At 37.6% G+C, this 26,972-nt stretch overlaps 1 protein-coding gene across 1 annotated transcript in view; it reads right to left on the reverse strand.

Annotated features, from left to right (window-relative positions):
- Positions 1 to 4,418: 4,418 nt before the first annotated feature.
- Positions 4,419 to 26,972, reverse strand: part of SACS (sacsin molecular chaperone) — a 30,031-nt gene continuing 7,477 nt past the window's right edge. The window contains exons 4-9 of the mRNA XM_026708905.2: positions 26,690 to 26,775; positions 25,007 to 25,118; positions 24,342 to 24,488; positions 22,168 to 23,650; positions 20,024 to 20,115; positions 4,419 to 17,801 (exon numbers count right to left, since the gene is read on the reverse strand). Coding sequence (XP_026564690.2) covers positions 6,247 to 17,801; positions 20,024 to 20,115; positions 22,168 to 23,650; positions 24,342 to 24,488; positions 25,007 to 25,118; positions 26,690 to 26,775 — 13,475 coding nt within the window. The 3' untranslated portion in view covers positions 4,419 to 6,246. The remainder of the gene's footprint in view (positions 17,802 to 20,023; positions 20,116 to 22,167; positions 23,651 to 24,341; positions 24,489 to 25,006; positions 25,119 to 26,689; positions 26,776 to 26,972) is intronic.

The following is a 26,972-nucleotide window of genomic DNA, read 5'->3' on the forward strand; positions in this document are numbered from 1 at the left end:
CTGGATTTTCCTTGGCATTCTTGCTTGGTTTATAAAACCACCAAATGGAAGATTTGGATATTGTAATTTAGTTGTTTGGAAAACAAGACTGGCTTTAAGTTTTATCCAGCAGTGGGATCCTGCCTGTTCCACTACCAGTTTGGTGATCACGCATGCACCTAATGCACGCACACAGCTTTCCACATACCAATTGAGGCCTGCAGCACCAATCATCTGAGGTTAAAGAGGAGAAAAGTGCAGGAGTGAGTGGGAGGACCCTGCACTTTTCTGTTCTTTCTCTTCTCAGTTTGTGATAAAAATCAACCATTCAGGTATTCAGACAACTGAATACAGGAGACGTGAACAATGTATAAGAGCTTTATTATGAAGTTTTGCAAAAGGGAATTCTGCCCTAAGGCAGAAAACATTCCCCACAGGAGGGCTGGGGTTTATAGCTAGGTTCAGATATGCAGACTCTGCCCCTTTCCTGGGTTCACAATCCATCCAAGCTATGTATCTCCCTAGGCAACCCCCCCTATTATTGTAACATACCATCTGTTTCCTTGTCCTATTTACCCGTTTCCATTTCCAGTAATCTCCATCATTAATATGACACTGGTGGTGTCATATTAATGGTTATTAATATAGGTTATTACAGGTTATTAATATAACCTGCCAAATATGTAAACTTTATACAAAATAATAGAGAATTCTTACACAATAGTCCAGTAAATTATCTTAGATTAACAAAGAGGTTAAAAATGGCATTACCATTGCTTTATATTTTCAAAGGTATAATTTTACATATCACACAGCTGATTAGAGGCTTTTTTCCCTCCTCTTAGCTGATGTAGGAAGCTTTTTTTTTTTTCCTACCGGTTCGGGTGAACCGGTGTGAACCGATAGCATACCACCATTGGTTTTTATCAGATATCAGGTGGATAAACATGATTTGTCATTTGTAGCTGGAACGCCTTCTTTCTCTTCGTCTTAAGTTTCTTGATTATATTAGAATAGCAATTTACTGCCAAAATCTACAGCTATTTTTCTGGGCATCGTTTCAAGACCTTCCTCATTTATCAAGTTTTAACAGAAATGTGAAGAAGGAATTTTAATCAATCTGCATATTTTGGCAACCTGCCAAGGGAACTCCAAAATGTCTGAACATCTCAATAATCCAAACAAAGAAGGTTTCAATTTAAAAAGGATTTCCCAAAGCTGTTATTTATGTTGTGTATATCGTGACTTTCTGCTCATTGGGCAGTAGGATTAGGCTAGAAGCCCTGTGTATTCTCATAACACTATTTTTCTTTTAAGTTTCTTCACCTTCACTCAACCCAAACCCTATTAATAAGCATAATGCTCTTTGAGTTATCCTCTAGTAGAGTTATACCAAGTGCTAGGAAACAAATCTGAAAAATCTTTTCACCTACATTTCAGAGGTGGTATCCAGCAGGTTCTGACCAGTTCTGGAAAACCGGTAGTGGAAATTTTGAGTAGTTTGGAGAACCAGCAAATACCACCTCTGACTGGCCTACCCCCATCTATTCCCTGCCTCCCGAGTCCCAGCTGATCATCTGGGTCTTCTTTTGTTGCCCTGCACAGGATAATGGAGCTGGAAAGCAGGTTAGTGGGGTGGGGAGGGAATGGGATTTTGCAGTAACCTTCCCCAGGAGTGGGGTGGGAGTGGAGATTTTATAGTATCCTTCCCCTGCCATGCCCACCAAGCTACACTATGCCCACCAAGCCAGACCCACAGAACCGGTAGTAAAAAATACTGAATCCCACCATTGCTACATTTGGGACTAAGTTAGGAAACAGCGTGGGGGAAACCTGCCAAGGTAGCTACTCTGAAATTATTCCTTGGTTAGATTTGTTAATCATTTCATAGCTACCCCCAAACTGGTAAGAAAAAATAGGCATAGGAACGTAGAGTGGAGCAGATGAGCTGTTCCTGGGGAAAGTAGCCTCCACATTTTTCCTATGTTGTGTTTCAGCCTTTGTGCTCAGCCCCAAAGCCTGGTTGTGGGAGCTCTGATGACTGTGGGTTTTTCTCTGTTGCTGCTTAATGCCTCTAATGTCAGTTTGTAATAAATCCTACCTCATCCTCAATTTGCTCTCCTAGTTTCCATTGAAAATCTACAGGAAACCTCTGGTTTCAGTATAGGTGAAATATCACCAATATGCTGATAAAATTCAGGCACAGATCTCTGCCTCAGGATTGTTCGGATGATGCTCTTTTCCAGTGCCTGGAAGCTGTGAGACTCTGGAAGGGGAAAAAAGGCTTCAAGGCAAACTATCAGGCTCCAAAAACCAAGAAAGACACCTTGCTATTCTTCTAAGCCAGTGGTGTCAAACTGGCGGCCCATGGGCCAGATGCATCACACCAGAGGTGGTATTCAGCAGGCTCTGACCAGTTCTGGAGAACTGGTATCTGAAATTTTGTGTAGTTCGGAGAACTGGCAAATCCCACCTCTGACTGGCCCTGCCCCCATCTATTCTCTGCCTCCTGAGTCCCAGCTGATCATCTGGGTCTTCTTTTGTTGCCCTGCATGGAGAACGGAGCTGTAAAGCAGGTTACTGGGGTGGGGAGAGAATGGGATTTTGCAGTATCCTTCCCCTGCCATGTCCACCAAGCCACACCCACCAAGCCACACTATGCCCAACAAGCCACGCCCACAGAACCAGTAGTAAAAAAAATTTGAATACCACACTTCATGCCATGCAGGCCATGTCCACCCCAGCTCCATGAATGGGGAAAAAGTCATAAAATGTCACATGACGGCAATGTGACGCTGCATGTTTGACACCCATGTTCCCAGCCGACCAGGGCTCTCCAACCTTGGCTACTTTAAGTCTGGAGGTTAGGCTTTGCTGGCTGGGGAATTATGAGAGCTGAAGTCCTCCAGGCTTAAAGTAGCCAAGGTTGGAGACCCATGTTCTAAGCAGATGTCTTTATTGTTCCTTAGCTATAGGCAGAAATCTTGCCAAACTAAAGCAGACTACTTGCACCATAAAACATAAGGGAACCATTAGGGAGGAGCCATCTTCCCCCACTTTCTCTCACAAAACTAACTCTAAACTGTGGTGTCTCTTGCTCCTCTGGAATGCAATCTCTCCCTCCTGGGAATCTGAACCATAACCCATAAGCCTAACAGGGTGGCAGTGGGTTTTAGTGCATGCACACATACACCCCCCCCCAAAAAAAAACCTTCTGAAAGGGGTAACATTTCCACAGACAGAATGGTGTGAAATGTGGCGTCCTTATGGACTCATAGCTGTGGCTTAAGCAGAAGGTGGCACATTGGCCAGGAGACTTAATTCATAAATCCATTTGATACACCAATTATATTCCTTTATTGAAAAGCACTGCTCAGTCACACATGCTTAAATCACTATCCATTTGCACCATTAGTTGGGCTATTACAACATGGTCTATGCCGCCCTTGAAAAATATTTGAGTGCTTCAAATGTTCCTGAATGTGGTATAGAATTTTGGGCACAACACATAATGCCCATGTAATATTACTGCTATATGTGTTGCACTGGTTTCCAGGTGCAATTCAAGATGTCAGTTGTCATCTTTATAGCCCCACATAGCCCAGGCCCAAATAAATTGTGGGAATGCTTGCCTATAGTGACTTATGTCTATCCCATCAGATTTGACAGGTACACTTCAGGTCCCTTCTGGAAAGGAACGTAATTTGATGGGACCCAAGAGGAATGCTTTTTCTGCCTATCTTCCTCCTAGACTTTCACAATAACCTAAACACTTTGGTTCTTCAAATACTGGGGCCTGGTATGGGCGTTTTGTTTTTATGCTGGTACGGAAAAGGATGCTCAACTATGTTTGTATAGATTGTTTCTGCTATTTTACACTCTGTGTACGTATACTGCCTGGTTAACGATTGCTACATGAATTTATTTGGTTTCTTGCATGCATGAAAGAATAAATGAACAGAAAACAAAAACAAACTTCACAAAAGTATGGGAATCAAGGTGCTAAAATAAAGGGCAATTCTAAGATATGACCCATTTTCTCAAAAGCAAGAGACATGGTAATTTTTCCTTGAGCGAATCAACTAAATGGGCTTTCCATCCACAGTAGTTCTAATACAAAAGTTTTAACTCAGCAAAAGTGGTAAACAGGGATGGGTTTTTTTGTTTTTTGTTTGTTTTGCTATCCTAACTCATCGACTTTCAATTTTTGGAAGCTCAAATTGACTCCCCTCCCTATTTCAAACCCATGAATTACAGTCTGGTGCTCATTCAGGAGGCCCCTTCCAGTATACTGAAAACTAAGGCACCATTTGTAAATTGCAATTTTCTTCTCACAAAAGCAAAACAAAAAAATAATTAAAAGTGTTGAGGTGAAGGGTTGGAAGATGTGTTCTCTCCTGAGCACTACTGGTAAAACAAATGATTTAAAAACCAACACACACAGTTTTTTGAGTTTTATTATTAAATTTTAAGTTATGGCACTTAGCAGCGGAAATAATCACATGGCTTTGCAATCAAAGCCTTAAAGATTTCAAAGCCTACAATTTACTGAGCTATTTTCCAAATACTTTTTTACATTTGTTTCAAGAGCTACCATTTTTTTCTTCCGTATTGCAATTATTATTTTCTCTATAATCATTTTTTTTGCAAATTACATTTTTAAGTGAAATGATAGTTTCAGTGTACTAATCAGTGAAATTTACAACCATTATATAATTGAATACAATACTAACTACAACAGGTTTATTGATACAAGTTTGTTTTACAAATATTTAATAATTTACATGGCATTATCAAAAGTATAACAATTTATAAAAGAAACCGTATGAACTAAAAAACTCAAATTTCTTTATGTGCCACCATGTGAGACAAAATAAAAAAGCTTAACATTGCAGCACCATTTAAAATGTATTTTAAAAAAATACCCCACTGAATACCAAAATACCTTAATTTTTATATTATTTCTAATGGTGACTCGTTAAAAAAAATAAATAAAACACAAAGCTAAATCAAGGCAAGATCTGAAAGATGGTTTGGTGTGCAGTTTCAAAAAATCCTACAGAAAGTGATATGTGATATACATGTAATTCTCATACAACAACATATCCAAAGCACCTAAATTATACAGAAAATATAGTGTGTTGAAAAGTCATTAAACAAGTAGGATTAAAATGATGTGCAGTCCACAATAATCTTTTCATGTAAGAATGCAGCAGAGGTATAACCATATTCCATTTGGAATAAAATGAATGTCCGTAACAAATGTATACAGACTTTGCCAGCAGAAATTTTCTCCCTAGATTTTTGAACTTCTTAAAAAAAGAATAATATACGCAGTCTTCCATTAGTACACTGAAAATGACAGCTCTTGGGAAAAAGTTGGATGAATACATACAAGCAAATTTTACTAACCATAGTCCAAAGCAGTATTTCTCAGCCTTGGCCACTTTTAGATATGTGGACTTCAACTCCCAAAATCCCCCAGGCAGTAAGGGGAATTCTTGGAATTGTAAGCCCACATAACTAAAAATGGCGAAGATTTAAAAACACTGTCCAATGCTTTGGTTATATAAAGTGCACTTTATCCCTGTTAATTGTACTACTTTATTGTGTATATATTTTACAGCCCAGTCTCCGACAAATCTTTAAATACATATTTTACTATATGCTAATAGGCTCAGATTTTTACAAAGTCTCTATTCTTAACTCCGCATGCCTGAGGACAGAACGTGGCATTCAGTGAAAGAGATAAAAAGTTATCATGGAAATGTTGCAAAGTAGCAGAGGATGGCACAACTTTTGAGAGCTAACATTTTAATCATGATAAGCTATGGGAAGATTCGTGACTGTTCACCTGCCCAACACTTCTTGGCTATAAAGCTAGTCTCTATTGCTTTCTAGTAATGGACAGATTCACTTACCTAGATCTGCAGAACTACTTACTTTTGCCCTAATCAACACAGAATATATTTATTACATTTACAATCTGCTAAAACCTGTATATCCTCTGAAGTACAGTAACTATACAACAAAATCACATGTTATTCCATCATATTGAGTAACTCCTTCTTGCTAACAAAAGTGAACTCAAATGTACTTTATCATAGCTATAGCAATTACCTTCTCTGAGGATAAACTTCCATTCCTGTTAAAAAAAAAAGGTGTCTGACTGAATACATGACATACCTACAAGAACATGCCACCAAAAAGTAGCTTTAAAAAAATGGTGAAAAACATGGCATGAATCTACCATATCTTTAACATCTCTCATATCTTCTGTTGTATAAAGTTTTCAAGTTTTATAATAATACATGCTGTGCACTCCATCACTCTCATGGCAACTTCAGAAGTGAACCTGTCATTTGGAACTTGTGGAAAAGGAAGGAGGTCTGGATAGCGTGTTTTCAAGCTATCCACTCCATATGCTTCCAGTGTGTGGACGTCATTTGTAAGACCTTCAAGCTGTTGGCTATATTCTTCAATTTTTTGTGCTAATGCAGTCGGTTTCACATCTTTATCCGACTTACCCCTGACTGCATAATCAGCAGCAATCAGAGCTAATTTAGTGGATAGGTAACATTTAAAGCAGACCCACTCATTGGCGTTTTTATGAAGATCATTTCTGGCAGCTGAAAAATTTGCTCTAGCTTGCCTCAACCATCTACGTGCTTCAACGGGATTTCCAACAGACTTGAACGTAGGTGGCACAAAAAATCGCTGTGAATATGAAGGGCCAGTAGAGGAATGACTTTTTTCTTTAGAGTGTTGTCTTTCAGACTTATGGCTTGTGGCTTCTTGATTCCACGAAGTATAAAACCTTTGAAATGAAAATTTGTCTGACTGAAATCGAGAAGCTGAGGATGAAAATGTCCGCCTGGATGCCCTGTCTGCATTTTGATCGATAAATGCCTGCTTTTCTAGTCTGTTAATCTCGTTTTGTAAATGCTTGAAAACCTCATTGGCTAGATCAAGGTTGTCTGCATTTTTGTCCGGATGCCATTTAAGATAAAGCCTTCTTATAATCTTTTTCCGTTCGGATTCTGGAAGCTTCCAGGCTTGTTCTATCACTGATGTCACTTCCCTTAAAATTTCTGGTAGAGAATTTGCCTTACCCTTTTTGGGAGAATGATGTTTAGAAGATGAGGACGATTTATGACTCTCCCTTCCTGGAAAAAGAGGAGGGATTGTCCTTGGTCCATGGGCTGGAAATTCAGTAGGACTCGTTGGAGTAGATGGGGTGCTGCCCTTGCTTTGAGAACTCTCATCGGGTCTTGAAAATTTGTATAAATCAAGGGAACTTACAATTTTGTATTCACTATATCCAATGTCAATTTGATAAATCTTCCCCAAAAAACTGGAGTTTTCAGCATCTTCTCTTACTACTTCTTGCACTATTATGGCATAGGTATATGTTGGATGGTAAGATCCATAGATATCACCCCCTTCAGCATCAACAAGATACCCAACATATTCACCTGGATAAAAAACATTCATTGGATCCATGAGAAGAGTATAATGGATTTCGGGTGGAATAGGAGTACCAGGCATTGGTAGCTCAAGTTTGGATGGTTCTGAAGAGTCATACTTGACACCTAAACTGTCAAGCTTCTCGCTAATTCTGTAAATATCATTGCAGCCCAGCATTGCAATTAAATAGGAAGTATCAGAAATCAGATTATCAGTTGCAGATTTCAGGGTCATTGCTAAAGCTAAAAGGAAATTTATGTCTTTGCTATCAGAATGCTGTATGTAGAGTAGTATCACTGCATTTCCATATCGCTTTAAAAAGGCGAATGTTTCGCTTTTACTGTGAGGAATGGGGGCAAAACCTTTAACTCTCAAGGTTGTTTGCAACTTCTCAAAACAAGAAACTTTCAAGCCTTCTCTTAAGGTCTTGCAAAGTTTTATGGCTTTTTCTTCATTGGCTAAAAACGTGTTGTCATTTTCATGTTTCATAATTCTAATAAGTCCTGTAATGAACTGTTCAGAAGACAGCAGTAACTGAAGCCTGCCCTGAAGTGAACACAGTGCTCCAAATTGGCAAGTTTTAGGTGAATCTTCATCCAACTGCTCTTCAAGTATACTGCTGAGGAGGCGAGGCCTCAACTTCTGAGGAAACAGCATTATCAGCTTAGTGTGAAAACCATGGTCTTTCCCTAAGTAACACTGGCTAAGATCAACCAGCATTTGGACACCAATGTTTCCTTGTATTCTGCTTTTATAATGTGGTGCATCATCGAAAACTAAGATGCTTGATTTTACCAATCTACCATCCTGGCTTGGAAGATAAAGAGCCAGTTCTCGCACATTCTCAAGGTCATTTCTAACTTTAACAGATTCATTCTGAAGGCTTTTAAAAAGGCCAGAAACAACTCGCTTAACAGTACGCATTTCATTCGGGTCAAGCTGCTTTCCCTCTGAGTTCTTGAATATGCGACTCAAAACCTCCACATACTGCTTTGTTGAAATGACATCTTCAGTGCCCAGGTGTTTAAACAGTTGGTGGAAGGTGCCAAGTTCTAAAGGAAGTTTGTATAGGTAAGGTTTGAAGTCAGATTCATATTCCAGATTTATTACTACTTCCTCCGGCTTCAATAACTTCCAGCCTTCTTCAACCATCACAAAAGCAACTCCTCGAAGCTGAAACCGGAATTCCTTTTTCTCTGTACTAAGAAATTCATAGATGCTCCTTAGAACCTTAGCCCTCGTTTTTATCATATCTTCATCCAAAGTTGTTATATTGCATATATTTCTACAGTTATTTATAACTTTGTCTAAAGGAGGATCCAAGTTAACATTAAGCATTGTTAAAACCTGCTCAAGTTGTTCTTGTGGACCAAGACTGCTTCCTTCTTGTTCTCTGATACTTAAAGGTGTGGCTTTTTCTGGAAGTATAGGACATGAAGTCCAAAGAAGCTGCAAAACATCTGTTTGTTTGAATTTAGGGTTTACTTGGGCTCCACTAAATTTAATAAGAGGAAGCGTGCCATTAACTTCTTGATATTGTGGATGAAATCTAACAATTTCAGCAGGCGCACGTTCTGGACACAAGAATGCAATTAAAGACAATTCTTTAAGGAAGTTTCCAGATAATAAATCAGTTCTTTCTTGAAATATATGGTGAAGGAGGACATCTACTGTATTCTGCAGAGTATCCTTGGTCCAATTTTCAGTGTTGGCTCTCATGCTAATCTCTTTAGCAAACTGCAGTAACTGCTGTTGGGAAATAATGTGCTTTAGTCCCATATTTCGAAGCAATGCCACCCATGATGTCAGAAAAGCAGCACGGTTTTTTGGTTTTGTGAGCTGTTCCAATTTTTTAAAGAAATCTTGAGGTATGAAAAGTTTTTCAGGAAGCATAACTTCAAAGACTTTTACAGTCCTGTCATAAAAATGTTTTGCAGGTTTTAGTCTATTACATGCATCGTGGATGATCAAAAAGCTCTCTAACTTCTCAAACAGCTGCTCCTTTAGTTCCGACGATTCTTCAATGCTAGAAAGCCTGTTTTTCAAATGAATCAGATGTTCTAGCTTTGCATCGTAAGACAGGCTTTCAATCTTTGGTAAAAGGTGCTTTAAATAAACTTCAAGATCATCTACTGGAACACAGTCTAGCACAGTGTGCAAATCTTTCAAGTGGATTTTTTCTTCAAGGAAAGCAACGGAAGTCGTCTGTGTCCATTTATCCACTTCAATGGAGGGAATGCTTCTTGTGAGTACATAGCATGCCCCACATTTTGATAAGCTAATGTATCGTCCACTGATAGATTTGTAGCATGGAAGGGACTTCAAAACTTTTATGTCATCTTCAGAAGTCAGGTGATTTAGGTTGCAACTGAAATACATCAAGAGGGCCTCAAAGTCATTTTCAGCTAACTTTTCTGTCTTAAACATTGAAGTTTGAATCATATAATGTATAGCTCTTAAAATGCTTGAAGGGTTATCTATATTTGCTGTATGTCCTGACAGCAGGGGAACTAGAGGATTGTCTTTGGAGCAAATTTTGTTCAAGGCAAGTTGAATGCAACCACTTTTCATCAAAGCATGGAAAACTTTATCAGTCTGGGAATTTGGGAAGAGTGCTATGTGCATAAGGCTGAGAGGAAGCAACACATCACAATCTGGTACAACAAGCTGATTAGAGGAGACAGTAAATTTTGTGCCTGGAAGCAATGTCCAATCCTTCAGGATCTCAATAACATTTTCAAATGTTGTTTTTGCCTCTTCCTGGTCATCTTTGTCATTTACAGATTCACCAATAAAATGCCATGAATTCTTAAGCCAGGATTCAGTTGCAAAGTTCTCTTTCCATCTCATACACCCTCTTGCTTTGTATTCTCTTGGTAACACAGACGACAATAAATCAGCAAAACTGGAGATATCAAATATTTTTGCTACATTGCAATTAAGTAGGATATTGCTGTACCGCAAGTAAAGGGTGTTCATAAACAAATCTTTACGAGATGGAATTAATTCATGGTAAGTTGTTAAGAACTTTGGGCGTTTTGAATCAAATACTTGCAACACACTATCAAGTGTAATGAGCAGAGGCAATCCTTCAATCTGGATCTCATTTTCTTCTGTGTCTTTAAAACAGTAATCAACAAGAAGCTTTAGACTGTGGAAAAGTTTTAAATTTGTCTGTTGAAGACGACAGGGCAACTTTCCAATGTGGCAATTAGAATCCGGTGAGGAAAACGTCATCAAGAATGATCGAACATCAGCAGGAGTTACGTAGCTCACAGGAATGTCAGCATCCACAAGACAGTGATAAAGATTTGCAGTTTCATCACAGCTATAAATCAAGTTAAAGCCAATTTCTAAGAGAAGATGTTTGAGTCTATACACATTTTCTGCCACAGTTTTACGAGTCGTGATGTTGTACTCAACATTTTTGAGGTGCTGCAACTCATCTTGTAACAAGTTGTCAAAAAATGGCTTCGCTTTGTTTGAGGTAGACATATTAATCCAAGTGATGATAATTGCAGAATGCAAATCAGAACCATCCACATTCGGAGTTCGCACAACAGGTAGGAGACGTTTCGATTCCTCATGAATACAGCTATATACAGCTTTCACCAAACAATACCAATCCGGTTGCAAGTCAAGTCTATTAACTGGGAAGAATGATAGAAATTTTTTCAAGGTGTCTTTCATAGTGTGCATAGACGTGTTTTGTAAAACTGACACGGTTGGATCAGTTCCCTGGAAGTAACGCTTTTTCAGCTGAATTAGAAGTTCAACATAGGCTGGTGCTATCAGTGCTGTCATTAAATTATTATTCCAGTCACTTCGAACACCAACTCCATTGTCATCACGCCACAGGTTTCGTCTGGCAGAATCCAGAGCAAAGTGTCCATTCACATGAAAAGGAAGCCCAGTTTCTAAAGACAAAGGTAAGAAACAAAATGCCCGATGTGGTTTTTTATAGTTGTGAGTAATACATGCTGCAACTCCCCCTCGAGGGAAAAGCGTAATGTCCTCGTTCTTATGTGCTGATACCACACTCTTTGAAACTTTGTCGATGGCTGAGAAGCCTGACCTATTGCAGATCAACCAAGTTGTAAGGTTGCCTTCGGAGTCTTCCGTAACCATAGTGTACGTGATCTGCTGTACAGGTATCTCACTCAGTTGTTTCTTCTTTGTTACGCTGTCAATTACAGAAGCATGGAACTGCTTTCTTTTCAATCTGTCTCCATCGGTTACTTTGCCAGTGACAGAATATAACACATTAAGGGCTCCCGTTGTTTTCTCTATTTCACAGATTGAGATCTTCTCCATGTGATTCAAAAACATCAGAAGTTCTGCACCATCTGTACGCAGCTTGTCTAGAAGATTCTGTACCATCCTATCAGAGCACGGCACAGAAGAAATTTCAGAAACTTTGGCCATGTCTCCATTTCTAAGTGGAAATCTAAACATTGTGCAGTTGTCTAGTTTAAAGTGGCCTCCTAAATAAAGATCCAACACATCAGAGAACTGGGTCCTGAAATCCGCATCCAAGTCCCGAAACATGCGTCCAGGACTAATGGACGTTGCCCCTGGAGCATATCTTGCATGTGGGTCAAAGATACAAAGAATATCATTTCCAGAAATGAAAGAAGGGCAATCAGTTATATGATACACAGAATTGAACCCTATTCCATATTGACCAGTTTTACATGGATTACCTTCTTTAGTGCCTTTACCAAGATTCTGAATCCCTCTAATGTCATCTTCAGTAAATGGCTGGTTGTTGAAGACACACAATGCCGGACCCTGAAGAGGGGACCATTTTTCATCAAATATTCTATCAACTGGGTGCTGCCGAGGATCAAACACAAAGCAGACTTCCGTAGCTTTTGCATCATCGGCATTCTGAAGAAGCTCTTTCAGCATTTCTTTCTCGGATGGATATGCATTAAGAATACTTTTAATTCTGCTGGTCAATTTTTCTTTCTGTCCAAACTCAGTTCCAGGAGCAGTGAAGCAGATATTTGATGCATACCGTTCTAAGGCTTTGTGTCGTTTAGGTATTGTCCCAAGCTTTACTGCTACTTCTCTAGGAATGTCTGCATGGCAATATTTTACCGTTGTATCTTTCACTTTTATCCAAGGACAGTCATTGTAGCACAAAGAATTGGCTGGCAGAAGGGCAAGGTGAGTATCTGGTAACAAAATTTCTCCATACTTTTTTTCACAGAATTCCTGCTTTTTCTCTCTAATAAGACTCCATATTCCTTCACTTATGATTCTCCTGCAAAGTTGAAACTTTGCTTCTGTAACTGGATTGCCTCCTCTTTCCTGATCAATCACTTCAAGAACTAGAGCAAAATCTTCCACCATAAAAGCATGACGTACTCCCACACTTTCAAAGAGTTCGCGAAAATTATTTCTGTATTTATTAGGCAGCTGGTGAAGATACGGTGCTGCCTCAAAATTAAGATGAAAAGCTACCTTTGTGGAGTCAACATAACCATTTTCAACTAGAATGAAACTATAATTTTTCAATTCCTCAACAATGGTTGTTTTTGTGGTTCCATTCTGTAGTAGTGCTTCATGGAGATATTTATAGCATGCATTGGTGATATTTTCCTGATACAAGGTAATTCCATCGAAGCATTTTGCAACTTCTTTTAATTGCTTTATAACCATAGACACAGTTGGTTTCTTAAGCAATCCTAAAAATTCTTTGACAGCAAAGGGAATAGTTCCACATCCTTTAAAGGAATGAGAATTTTCATTAAGTATGGGTTTTAGTAGACAAAGTATATCTTGGTAATCAACGGTGTAAAGGTCCATGGCAGAAAACATAGTTTCAGGTTCAAAATCAGAGCCCTTCCATTGTAAGGAGAAACCTACAGGTTTTGTGAGAAATGGGAGAAATGGTATCATTTGAAATTTTTCAGCAAAATCTTTAGCTCTTGGGTCTTTGTTTTTAAGTTTTTCATCTATGAGATTTAATAGTATACTGCTTCTCAGGCAGGCTCCTGCATGATCAGTCCTGTTGATTTCTGCTACAGAATTTGCACGTTCTAACAAGTCTTCCCACAAAATATCATCTTTAGCCATGCCTAACTGAACTAATTTGACTAGAATTACTGGATTAAGATAATCTTGGCTAGTTCCATGAGGAAACCTTCCATCTTCTTTAACATAAAGCTTTGCAACTCGACCTTCAGGATGGATCAGTCTGGAAGGTACCACCAGAGGATGTTCAGTCAGAGAACAAGGAATGCATGGAGTAATGCAAAGTATTTCTGCAAATTCACTCATTTTCTCATTCAGTACGTAGTGCATTAAAGGATCACGAAGTTCTGCCTCAATTTCTTGAATATTTGGGAAAAATACCTCAGAAAAAAATTGTTTCTCTGAAAAAGTATTCTCTAGTAACACTTGCTTACACCCTGCTTCTTCAAAGCCTGTTTTGACCCAAGAAGGAAGGTCTACAGCACAAAGATTCTTTGAACCTGTTTTTTTAAGATATTTAAGAAAAATCTTGAAAGCTGCAGTTCCTATGTCTGGACGTTTCAACAATGAATCATCCAAGAACCTGACGTTCTTCACTGACACCCAAGATAAGCCATCAGAGAACACTCTGATTCCTTCTTTGCCTTTGGGGTGGGCTATTTCTTCATAAAATCCCTGACATATAACTGAAAAATCATCATGCACTGAATCAGGATCAGGCCACACAGCAAAGCAATTGTAATCTTCTAGCTCACCAGATGTAGCCATGTTGCGTAAAACTACCACAGCTTCCAAATAAGCCTTTACTATCACGTGTCGCATAAATACAGTGTTCCACCTTCCTTTTGTGTCAGTTTTCCATATTTCTTTTCGATTTGACGTAATGGCAAAGGAACCATTGATATGAACAGGTAGGCCTGTTTTAATTCGAAGAGGTAAATAGCAAAATACTTCTCCTAAGTTGTAGAAATTGGATTTCACTGTCCATTTTTGATCCTGTCTTTCACACAACATAATTCCTACTGAGCCACACGGGACAAGTCCTAGTCTTCGTCCACTTTCATGTAAGGAGAATTTCAAGGCTTCTCCGGTATCCATGCAAGCACACAGAAGCCACGTGGTAGAATCTACTGTTTTCTGTGGCAGTTCATCTGCAGGCCTTTTGGTTTGTCCAGTTTTAGCCATTTCAAAGAATGCAACAGTGTCGTCTTCCGGCCCTCTAAAAACCGGGGAGTGCAAATCAGCAATACGTCTAAATATATGGTGAAACTCTTCTACAGTTATTTGTAATATACATGAAGACTTCGGCGATTCGGTGGGAAGTTTTTTTGTGTTGCTACTGCAAGTTTTCATGAGCTTAGCAGCTTCCTTTAGAACGCTTGTAAAGGGAGTGGTAATTGCTTTGGATGGACATAGGTTTCTTTTTATAGTCACAGTGTCTTGAGCCACCTCAGGACTGGCTTCTTCAGCTTTCAAATATTTCAAGACCATTGAGTTTACACACTGAGTAAAGATGATCAGCCTATGCCCACAAATGCTAAACTCGTCCACAAGAGAATAAATATCTGCAGTGTTGTAGCAGGTAGCGCTGACTTCACTTACTTTAGCTTCCTGCTGAGTTCTAAAGGAGAGCCTGAAAAGGGTCCCTTTGTAACTGTAAGGTGCTTCCACAGTCAAAGGTAGCTGACAATCAAATACACCTATGAATGGCTTAAACTGATTAGGAAACTTTCGAAGTCTCTTCTGCTGTTTTTTCCAATTTATCTTGATCCCAGGATTAGATTTATCTCGTATGTGTTTACTGAGATGGTTGATGTTTGGATCGAACATGATCATAAATTCTCTGCTCATAATGATGGGAATGTCAGTGATATGGTAAACAGAATTAAATCCCAAACCAAACTTTCCAACTTTGTCGATCTCTGCTCTTTTTAGGGATTCACCTAACCGTGTTATATTTAGAAAGTCTGAGTCGGAAAATTCAGAATTGTTGAAAGACCACAAAGCTGGTCCATGACACGCCGCCATTCCTGGATCCAAAAGGTTTTCTCTTATGTCATTATTTCTTCTCATGTCAATCAAAAAATTGCACTGTGTTGCATCAGCATCATCAGCATTCTGAAGCAGCTCTTTGAAGATATCAGACACAGAAGGGTATTCCTCCAAAATGTTTTTAATTCTTACTGTGAGTGGTTCTCGTTGGCCCGATTGTTCAAACCCCATATTTTCTGGATTAATCAACCTAGTACTGAGACATGGCACATTTAACCATTCTGCAGTTTTCATGGGAATATCTTCATGAACTAAAATTATTGGCTCCATAGCATCGTCAAGCAAATCATTTAAGTCATCCACTTTGATATCACAGTAGCAGCATTCATGGATTGGCTTCATTGTAAGTTTAAAAGGTTTTTTGCTACAATATAGTGGAACAGGTGTATTTAAACTGGCTGGAATCTGGCTACTGTACAGCCATCTGATAATATTCAACATAATGTGAAGGTTTTGCTTACTCTTTTCTTCAGTAAGAGACTGTTCACTTTTGAGATATATTTTTTGAATTACCATGGAGACGTGATCTGGGGTCAGTTCTTCAATTGACCCACAACTGATGAACAACTGATGGAACTTAGCCATGGTTTTTGGCACACTATGAAGATATGGTTGGAGATCAAGATCGGGTGGCGATTTTATTACTGCTTGAGATAGTAAGCAAAACGTTTTACCAGTCCACACCCAAGGAAATTTCAAGGCCTTAAAAGCTTCCTTCCCCTCACTTAAATGGTCATGCATGAAACCATAAATCTCAAGTAAGATTTGCTGAAACTGATAGTAATCTTCGTCACTAAATTTCTTGGAACTGTGCCAGTCCACTACTACTTTAAAGTGTTTTAACACTGACTTGATATTAGGTTTGATGGTGATCCCTAATGCTTTTTCAGTACTAGGTTGGACACTTTCTACAAGGGGAACAGAAGAACCTATTAATGTTGCTTGAGATATATCACACATTTCTGGTGGTGAACACATATAGCAATGATCACCTTTCCAAATTAATGAACCTGGGTAATTTGGAGGCCTTTGTTTGCAAGCTGGAACCCATTTAATTTTTTTCAGTGTGGCTTTTGTTTCAAGTGAATGCAGTAGTGAACGTCTGTTCAAAATCATTAACAAAGTTCTGGCTTTTTGTGTCAGTGAATCCTGATTTGTACTAGCACAGTCCTTCAACTTCTCTATTTTATGGGCTATACATAAAATATCTTTCTCTTCCAAACTGTTCTCAGATTTTAGGCCTATTAATCTCAGAGCGTGTAGAATATCTGGAGAAGTTTTAAAAATCTTGGGGGGGAAACAGAGCTCTTCTTCCCCATAAAACAGGTCTTGTAATACTTCCACCTCAGGATCAAAAAGTTCACTGGCAGACACCATTTTTTCCTCTGAAATTTTAATAAATTTTAATGGTTTCAACCAATCCAGCACCTCTGCATTTTCATTTTTGAGGAAAGTCAAATTTTCTAGAATCCATAGCATAATTTTTATTGCTTCATCAGTAGAATAAAAATCATTCTGTATATCTTTTAAAATAAATTGTATGCAGTCAGTGGTTTTCAACTGTTCTATTTTCAGTTTGTTTACTAAACGAATGGTGGCTTCATCACTGCTGTCAACCAGTGAAACAGAAAATTTTACACCTGGTGGAAGTTTGGCATTGTGATGCAGTACCTTACAAACTTTCAGAGCAGTAAAAGCACCGCCTTCATCAAGTGGTTGTTCAATTTTCCTAAATATTATCATCTCACTAATGACTTTCTTCTCTTTTTCAGTAACATCAGTCAAACTAGCAAGGAAGCTTCTGAGTGCATTTTTGTGTGACGTGGGCAATGAAGTAACCTGATTTACCAATTTCTGTAAGGGAAGTTTTTCTGCTATCTGTAAAACTATATGTGGAGATGGGGGGTGTATATATTTCTTTAAAAGGGGATGATGAATTGAGGGGTCAAGTTTCTTAAGAACGATCCCACCAAGTTGCTCAATTATCTCAGGTAAAAATTCCGGAAGCTGCGTTTCAGATCCATCGTCTAGAATAATAGGGGATGGAACCCTTAATCTTATAAGATCCATTGCATCTTCTTCATCTAGTAATGTCTTCGGAATAAGTGGTAGGTCCTCAAATAGAGACAAGTCTTCAGAGAAATGTGTATACAAATTCTTCCATACCATTTTGAGCCATGAAATAGGTGGGTGATTCTTATCAGAAGTAGGAAACCACTGCACTGTAATCTCTGAACTGGGCCATAAAGTATTCATAACTTCTTTGATGAGCCGGGCAAATCGTTCAGGGTTTAGAAGTTGCAACTGAGTACACTGTCTTCCTGAAATGAAACAAACAAATAAAGCTGGTAATATTGAAAAGTAATTTGGAAATCTTTTAGAAAAATAAATCAAAACAAAAACAAAGAATGACTTTCTTTGTGGTGCTTTACACACACACACACACACACACACATACACAAAAGCAAATAAATGACAAAACAGCAACCCAGGTAGCCTTCTAATTCTATACTAGTATACTATCTGATTATATCTTGCATGCTGGAAACCCAAGAGAGGTCAGTAGTTATTGTAACCCACAAAATGCTCCTTTTCCATCAAATAGATCACTCACTCTTCAGTCATGTATCTTTTCAGAGCATAAAAAATAGCAACTGCTGGCATATACAGACTCTTGATGACATCACAATTCATTGTATTTTGTTCAAGTTAACAGATAACAGAGTGCATAAGATACCTTTTCTGCCACTGCACTTTCCAAGTTTTTATTGTTCTTCTTTGATCTGCCTATTTTGTTCTTACATTAATCTGGAAAGTTTAACAGAGTGCAAATTTTAAATAATGGAATTCTATCAATGTTTACTTAGTTATGCATCTCAACAATATATCCTAATTAGGTTTCATGTCTTGAAGGACAATTTCAAGTACTAAGGGGTCCAGAAAAGAATGGTCTCTTCTAAGCAATTCTCAAATATCTATGTGATATTGTGATTATATTGATTTACTCGTACAACTGTTAAATCCAAGCAAGCAAGCAAACATATATGCACAAAACGCTATTATGACATGATGCTTAAAAATATTATTAACACTATGAAATGACAATTCATACTGTTGTAAACTATTAATTGTTATTATTACCAAAACTACAAAAAAACTCTGTAGATATATTTTTAGTGCAAATCGAACTTTCAAAATGAAAGAATTGTAAACAGCAATATCAAACCTATTCATGACTAATTTTTAAGTGCCATATTTAAAAATTTTATATTAAGGGCTGTCGTGAATAAAATCATGTTACTTTTTATACTGCTGACCTTTGAATATCAAGATAACATATATTTCCTACAAATACAAAGACACAGACAAATTTGCCTACAAAGACAAATACACACACACACACACACATTTCACTTTTTTAGTTTCATCTGCATCTCTTCTAAAAATTAATATGAAATCCTCAATTTTATTAGCTCAATTTCTATCCATCTATCTTATAAAATCCAAGAAGTACACTCAAAAACTAATTATTATTCCAATTTTGTTCATTATGAATGTACATAAAACAAAATTTTTGCTCATTATGGATGTACACAAAACAAGGATCATATATTTAATAATGCAATTTTGAACAACTATTATAAGCATGACAGGTTAATGGTATCAATTATTTTTCAAATATGCTTTCAGTAGAGTTAGTCAATTAAATTTGAAAAGCACAAGTCAACCAGCATGGAAACTAATATGAATCTGACATTCAATATGAGCAAAATATTCAGTAAACCAACGCACACAAATGTTAGATTTCAATTCAGCAGTCATTCAGACAACCTTCCTACCTTTAACTCCCCAGAGATGCTGTTGGGCTAAAATACAATAAAATGCATTTTCAGGAAAGAAAAAGTTTCATTTGCTATTTGGAGTTATAATAATGGCATATACTGATTGTGGGATCTAAGGGTTCTGAAGCACCAAACAAATCCAAGTAAGTGGTGTTCAATCCGCATACTGTTTTGGCATTATGGAAATATGATTTATTTGGGGATTCTTTGTTCTTACAATGTATGAATTTGTGTGAACCAGAATAAACAGAAAAGCTTCCCAGGTGAATGTCCAAACAATGCTAATTATCAAAATCTTTCAACTTCTGTATCAAGAAAACAGCACTTTTATTAAGGGACCATCAAAACTATAAGTCTGAATTGGTAATTTAAATAGATTATGTAAACAGACTTTCTCTGGTTCATATATAAACAAATATAAACTATATATTGTTTTGCCGTTAATCAATTCATGTTGTAGTTTCTGTCCCCCCTCTCTAGTTGGTTTCATTTTTACACAGCATGATTTTCATTTCATTATAAACCAATTCTATTGCTATCATGAACGAGAATAGTTGATTATCAGGTGATATGAATACATAAAGTGATTTCCTTTTAATCACATTCTTTTTGAGTTGTATCTTTTATGTACCATTCTTTGTAACCTAATCACTTGACACTACTTGTGCTAAAAAATTTTTTACAAAATATACATATATTACCTCTACTTTGTGAAGCTTCTTTTAAAGCAGATAAAACCTGAGGCTTCAGGTTATCAGCAAGTAATCTTCCTTCAAGACCTGGGAAGAGGGACCTAGTAAGTCATTAAAAACAGATTATTGATCATCTTGATATTTTATATTAGTCATATATATAGGGATTCTTCATAGAATCTAGTTAAATAAAAGTTTTGCTCCTTTTCACAAAGCCTGCCAATGAATTATCTCAATGAACCAGGTAATTTTTTCAGCCTACATAAACTACTTCCTCTAGTTAGCTCCATTTGTGAGTATGTTTTTACAGAAAACATGGAAATCATTTACCGCTATTTTCTTCTTTATTTCTTTTTCAATTTCCCACTATCACCTACAGATTTGGGAAGGGCCTGATGGACTCTCATAAAAATACCAACTAGCCTTTCCTCTACATACTTTTTTCAAGATCAGCTAAAGATAGTTCTGAATGCACTAATATAAGTCACAACCTTGCCTGCAGTACAAAGACAACAGGATTACATGCCATCCAATAGCTTCAATACCCACTGACGGTTCTCGCTTGTGATTTCTTGCTATAGAATTTTCATCATTTGTCTAATGATGAAAAACTTAGAAGATAAATACTACGAAAAATAAATTTGTTAAGATAATAGCTTATGTGCAGTGAGATGGGACTTACTCCTTCCATCTAAGCCGAAGGTCTTATAAAAATCAATCTCCTCTCTACGGCAGGTATAAGTAAACATGGGGCTGGTGGAAGGGCAGGCTTTCTCCTCAGTCTGCACAAACAAATGCTGATAAAGGCAGACCAAACAGTTAACTATTATAATTAAATACAGGTAGTCTTCGACTTACAACAGTTTCTTTAGAGACCATTCTAAGTTACAACGGCACTGAAAAAAGTGGCTTATGACTGTTTTTCACACTTACGATTGTTTCAGCATCCCCATGGTCATGTGATCAAAGTTCAGGCGCTTGGCAACTGAGTCATATTTACGATGGGTGCAGCGTCCCCAGGTTCACCTTTTGTAACCTTCTGACAAGCAAAGCCAATGGGGAAGCAAGATTCACTTAAGAACTGTGTCACTAACTTGACAACTGCAGTGATTCACTTAACGACTGCGGCAAGAAAGGATGTAAAATGGGGCAAAATTCACTTAACAAGTGTCTGACTTAGCAACAGAAATTTTGGGCTCAACTGTAAGCTGACGACTGCCTGTAGCACTATCAATGGTTCAATAAAACTAGAATAGAACAACAGAGTTGGAAGGGATCTTCAAGGTCTTCTAGTCCAACCCCCTGCTGAGGCAGGAAACAATATACCATTCCAGACAAATTGTTATCCAATCTCTTGTTAAAAACTTCCAGCTTTGGAGCATTTACAACTTCTTGGGACAAGTTGTTCCACTGTTTAATTGTTCTAACTGTCAAGAAATTTCTCCTTAGTTCTAAGTTGCTTCTCTCCTTGATTAGATTCTACCCATTGCTTCTTGTCCTACCCTCAGGTGCTTTGGAGAATAGCTTGACTCCCTCTTCTTTGTGGCAGCCCCTCAAATGCTAGAACACTGTTATTGTGTCACTCCTAGTCCTTCTTTTAATCAGACTAGACATACCCAATTCCAGCGACCGTTGTTTATATGTGTTAGCCTCCAGTCTCCTAATCATCTTTGTTGCTCTTCTCTGCACTCTTTCCAGAGTCTCAACATCTTTTTTACATCATGGTGACCCAAAACTGGATGCGGTATTCCAAGTTTGGCCTTACCAAGGCATTATGAAGGGGTATTAACACTACACGTGATCTTGATTCTATCCCTTCTATGCTGCCTACAACTGTGTTGGCTTTTTTGGCAGCTGTAGCAGAGGTGGTATTCAGCAGGTTCTGACCCGTTCTGGAGAACCGGTAGCAGAAATTTTGAATAGTTCAGAGAACCGGCAAATACCACCCCTGACTGGAGCTTTCAGTCTCATTCCCCTGCCACGCCCACCAAGCCACGCCCACAGAACCGGTAGTAAAAAAATTTGAATCCCACCACTGAGCTGTAGCATATTTAAATTTTTAAATTTAAATGATTGTCCACTAGGACCCCAAAATCTCTCTCACAGTTACTACTATTAACTATTATTAACACAGTTTATAGAACAGTTGATACCTTGTATAAGTTTCTGAAGTGATATAGACTGCATCCTGAGCTGATGCCGACGAAGAGAATGAAATAAAATTCCCATTTTGTAATGGCAGAAGCTCCAATCCAATAAGTTCCCCATAATTTCTGTCACCAAGCACAAACTCTAGGATACGAAGTTTTTCATCAGCAGATCCTTTATGCTCAGATTTCCTTAACACAAGTCGTACTGTTCCCGGAGTCACTTTCTTGACAGCTTTTATACCCGAAATCACAAGACTGATTGCATTAGCAATATTATCTGGCACTTTAGCAACCTCTTTTCCTGATTCCTGAAGGTAGTTTAACACAGCTTGGGTAGATTCCAAGCTCTCGTCCATTTCTGAAAAATATACCTCTTCCACCTTTACCCAGTTGCCACTGATGGAATAAATAACTTTGTTCTGGAATAACTTTTTCAGAAGAGGTTCTATAATTGGTTGCCAATGAACTTTTGTTGTATTTTTTTGGGGCCACAATCTGTAAATTTGCTCAGCTGATAAAGGAAAATCTGAATTTGTTTCTGTTTCCATTTGCTTAATGGCTTCCAGTATCAAAGTTGCATAGGCTTCAGGGACCACGTTGGCTACAAGAAGTTCATTCCACAAGGCTGCTGGGTCTCGCCACTGATCAAGTTCTCGCCATTTTATACTTCTTCTGTTGTCTGTTAGACCAAAAAACCCACTAACGTGAACCGGCAAGCCAGTCTTACTTTCCTCACCAGGAGGTAGTGGAAGGAAACAAAATGCTCTTCCTGATAACTGGGCCTCAGCTCCTTTTTCTTCTCCACTGCTTGATAAAGACATGGCTATGCCGATGGTTGGGATATATTTCAAGTCATCAGCCAAGCAGTCCAATTCATTACATATTCCTCGTCCGCCAACACTGTTACATACCAACCAAGATGTCTTTTGTGCATCTTTAATGCTCTCATCTTCTAGAACTATGTTTATATGGTATGTCACGCATGTTATACTATTACTTGGAATGCCTTTACAATACTGGTTTATTGCACTTCCCAAAATTTTGATTGAGTTGGGTCTTTCATGCTTCATAGCCTTGTTTTCACTGGCTGTAACTCTAAAAACCAGCCGCTCGGTTCCATCAGCTTCTCTAACATGTAAAGAGACATCTTGCACACTTTTAAGGAATAAAAGAACTGTATCAGCATCCGCTCTGAATGAATCAAACAGTTCTAGAACTTTATCCTTATTGTATAGATTGCTACTCAGTTGGGAAGGCTGCTGGCGAAGAGGAAAACGAAAGAAGGTGCCAGGGAAATGTCCATTTTTGAAGACTTCCTTTGTGCTTCCAAACACACCAACAAATGGTGTAAATTGGTCTGTTAGTTCATTGATTTCTTTGATGTCATCTTTCAAGTTCCAACACTGGCCTGACTCAGAAGGTCCAAAAAGTTTTTGATGAGGATCCAACATTCCAATTTGGTCACCACTGAATATACTAGGAACATCTACAAGATAAAAGCAAAAATATGTACTTAGATGTCTCCATTAAGTACAAAAATAAACATTTTGAAGCCTTCTTTCTTTCTTTCTTTCTTTCTTTCTTTCTTTCTTTCTTTCTCTTTCTTTCTTTCTTTCTTTCTTTTCTTTCTTTCCTTTCTCTCTCTCTCTCTCTCTCTCCTTCTCTCTTTCTTTCCTTATCTAACACACCTTCCTCCTTCTATTTTCCCCAAAACAATCCTGTGAGTTGAATTGGACTGAGAAAGCAACTGGTGGCCCAAGGTCACCCAGCAAGCTTTCATACCTTAGGCAGAACTTGAATTCATAGTATTTTGCTTTCTAACCTGATGCTTTAACCACTAGACCACACTAGCTTTAACATTAAGATCTGTAAGAATGATGAAACAATTCAGAAGCCATATCCCCTTCTCCCTTATTTTAAACTATGTGCCACAACTAGGAACTATACAGATAGCTTTTGTTCATGAAGTTCTATTCCTAATCTGGTCTCCCAAGTTTTCCAATGGTCTAGACATCTTCTAATCTCACTCTATTTTAAAGAGATCTTTTAATGAACATTTTTTCTTATTTGTTAATTCATGTTACAACAAATTTAAAAAAAGAGCAAATCCCAATGTATACAGAGATAATATGGCTTAATGTCAATTCTAAAGCATGCAAAAACATAATTGCAAATACCAGTAATGTGGTAAACTGAATTAAAACCAATTCCAAATCTGCCCACTTTGAGTGGATCATCTTTTTTCCTGCTCCTTGCTATCTCTTGAATGCCATGCCAGTCCTCAGGAGTGAAAACAGCATTGTTGTAAACATAAAGTGCTGGACCTAGGGGGCAGAAAAGCAATATAAACTAAAAAAATGTTATGTTACCAATACAGCATAAGGTATTTCAACAACGTACAAATTTTATAAGCTGTGAAAATACATTTTGCAATGGCAAGAGTTACTTTGGGCTCCTTACCTGCTAGTAAAAACCCAACGTAAGATTCTTTCATCAGACCAGAGATGGGGTTAAAAGAAGTATAACTAACTCTTTACGTGTATCTCAAAGGGAATTATAATACAATTGTTTATGAGCTTCTGTTTCAATATTACTATCTTTCACGAATGAAGGCAAATATACGTGTCCCAGCATACGTGCAAGATTCAATCTGGGTTGGTCACTGGGACCAAAGGTTTTGTCCTCCGAGCTTTCGGACTTGTGCCGAAACCCATCCTCAAGGAACTTCTGTTGCTATCTCTTTGAGCAGAGACACCCACATGAGGAATTTTACAGTTTGCTATGATGTTGCAAGAAAACAGATACTTCCAACGTGAAAATAGAGTTGAACTAGAGATCTTACCCTGGTACTGAGCCATATCTTTAGACCAGAGGCTCTCTGTTCCATATTGAGTTTCATCATAGAGAAACCTAACTTCTGTGGCCCCAGCATCTTCTGCATTTTGAATTAATTCCTGGAAACAGAATGGAACAAATATTACATTAAAAGGTTCTAATTCATATTAATCCAAAGCTAAGTTGATTAGAGTACTACAGTTGTGACACAGTGACAAAGATGAAGAAACAAGGTTGCAAAACACATTAACGCTAAAATTGTATTGAAATTATAAATAGGCACCTCTTTTGTCAAAAGATGATGATGACACATTTGGAAAAATATTTAGCTCTGATTAATGACTGAGTGATTAAATGATTGATTTGGAGCTGGAATTGCAAGGCAGTTTGTAAGTTTAAAAAAAGTTAGTCCTTGATCTCTAAAAGTTATAAAAATGAAAGGAATGCACAGGAAAAAGAAAGCAAGAATATCCAGGTACTTATCATGAATCATAGAAGAATTATAGAATTGAAAGATCAGTTAGATTGCTGAATCAAACTCCATGCTCCACAATCTGAATTAAAATATCCACAACACATATTTATCCACTAGGGCTAAGCAAAAAGTTTAGAGGAATGATTTTAAAAGCAACCACTGAACATCCTTCCTCAGGGGGGTGGGGAAGAGCCCCCCATATCTTCTTGAATACTTACTGTAGATCAGTGTTTTTCAAATCTGGCAACAAACCAGTTGGCCGGAGAATTCTGAGGCTCCGCATATCTTACAGTTGCCAAGTTAAAAAAAAACACTGGTGTACATACCCTGAGGTCTTCCCTTCACATCTGAACAAAAAACTTTTCAACCAAGATTGCTGGCAAAGCAAAATAGGTTTGGATAGATATTTTGGTCACTCTGGATAACTGGTTCCGCTAATAAACTGATCTTACTGCTCGATAATATTCCACAACTTCCAACTAGAATTTGCTTTCCTATAATTTAAACTATGCTATATTCTGGCTTTTAGGATGACAAATAACATGTTTTGGCTATCCAGTAAGGATCATTTTAAGGATATTAATTTGTTAACTAATCACAACTTTACATAAATCCTTACATAAGGCAAAACCATCTTTGCCAGAAACTGGATCGAGTATTTTCAAATTCTTCTGATTCTTATCAAAACATTTAGGTGTGGAAAAGGGTTGTTTATACCTTTGCTTTATAATTCTGCTTCTATATTTAAATTAAACATTCAAATGAAATAATACCCTTTACATGACAAATCATAAGTTATGATTCTAAAAGTTATGTTATGAAATCTTAGTACCAAATTGCAAATAATGTAAATAATAGCTAGTTTTGTGGGGGAAATGTTTATTTATAAATCTATCTGGGACACATAGTTTTATTCAAGTCTGCCTCTGTGCAGTTAGTGAATTTGCTCTGATATCAGCACATACCATGATTTATCAAGATGGAAAAGACAGGAGTAAGCCTCAGCTCCCTTTCCTTTTAGCATTATTGCTAAAAAAATATTAATTTAATAACTATCTAGAATTCTAAACCTAATATCCTCTACTCTGCCCATTTCACTACAATTTTTTTGGAAACAGTAGAAAGGTCGAACTGGCTGAACAGGAGAAAGACTGAACATTACATAACTAACAAAACAACAACTTAGCATTAGATAGATACAATACTTTTAATTACCTTAAGAATTTGCCCCCCTTCTGGGTATCTTCTTAAAATATCTTTAAGGAAATCAACAAGTGGAGGAGTGGTTTGCCCAAAGCGACCTAAATAAATAAATAAATAACCCTGGTATTTACTCCTGCAGTTGAAATACTGGAGAATATATTTTTTCATTACAGAATTTGTTTTAGATGTTTATGGGAAGAATCTCAGTTAACAGCTTAATTTCACTTACTGGAAGCTGTTCTGTGAAAAGGCAGGTTAAAAGTCAAGTACATAGTAATAACAATCAGAGAATTAA

Source organism: Pseudonaja textilis, chromosome 7 (genome assembly GCF_049901715.1).
Source record: "Pseudonaja textilis isolate UNSWEBS1 chromosome 7, rPseTex1.2, whole genome shotgun sequence".
NCBI classification, from domain to species: domain Eukaryota; kingdom Metazoa; phylum Chordata; class Lepidosauria; order Squamata; family Elapidae; genus Pseudonaja; species Pseudonaja textilis.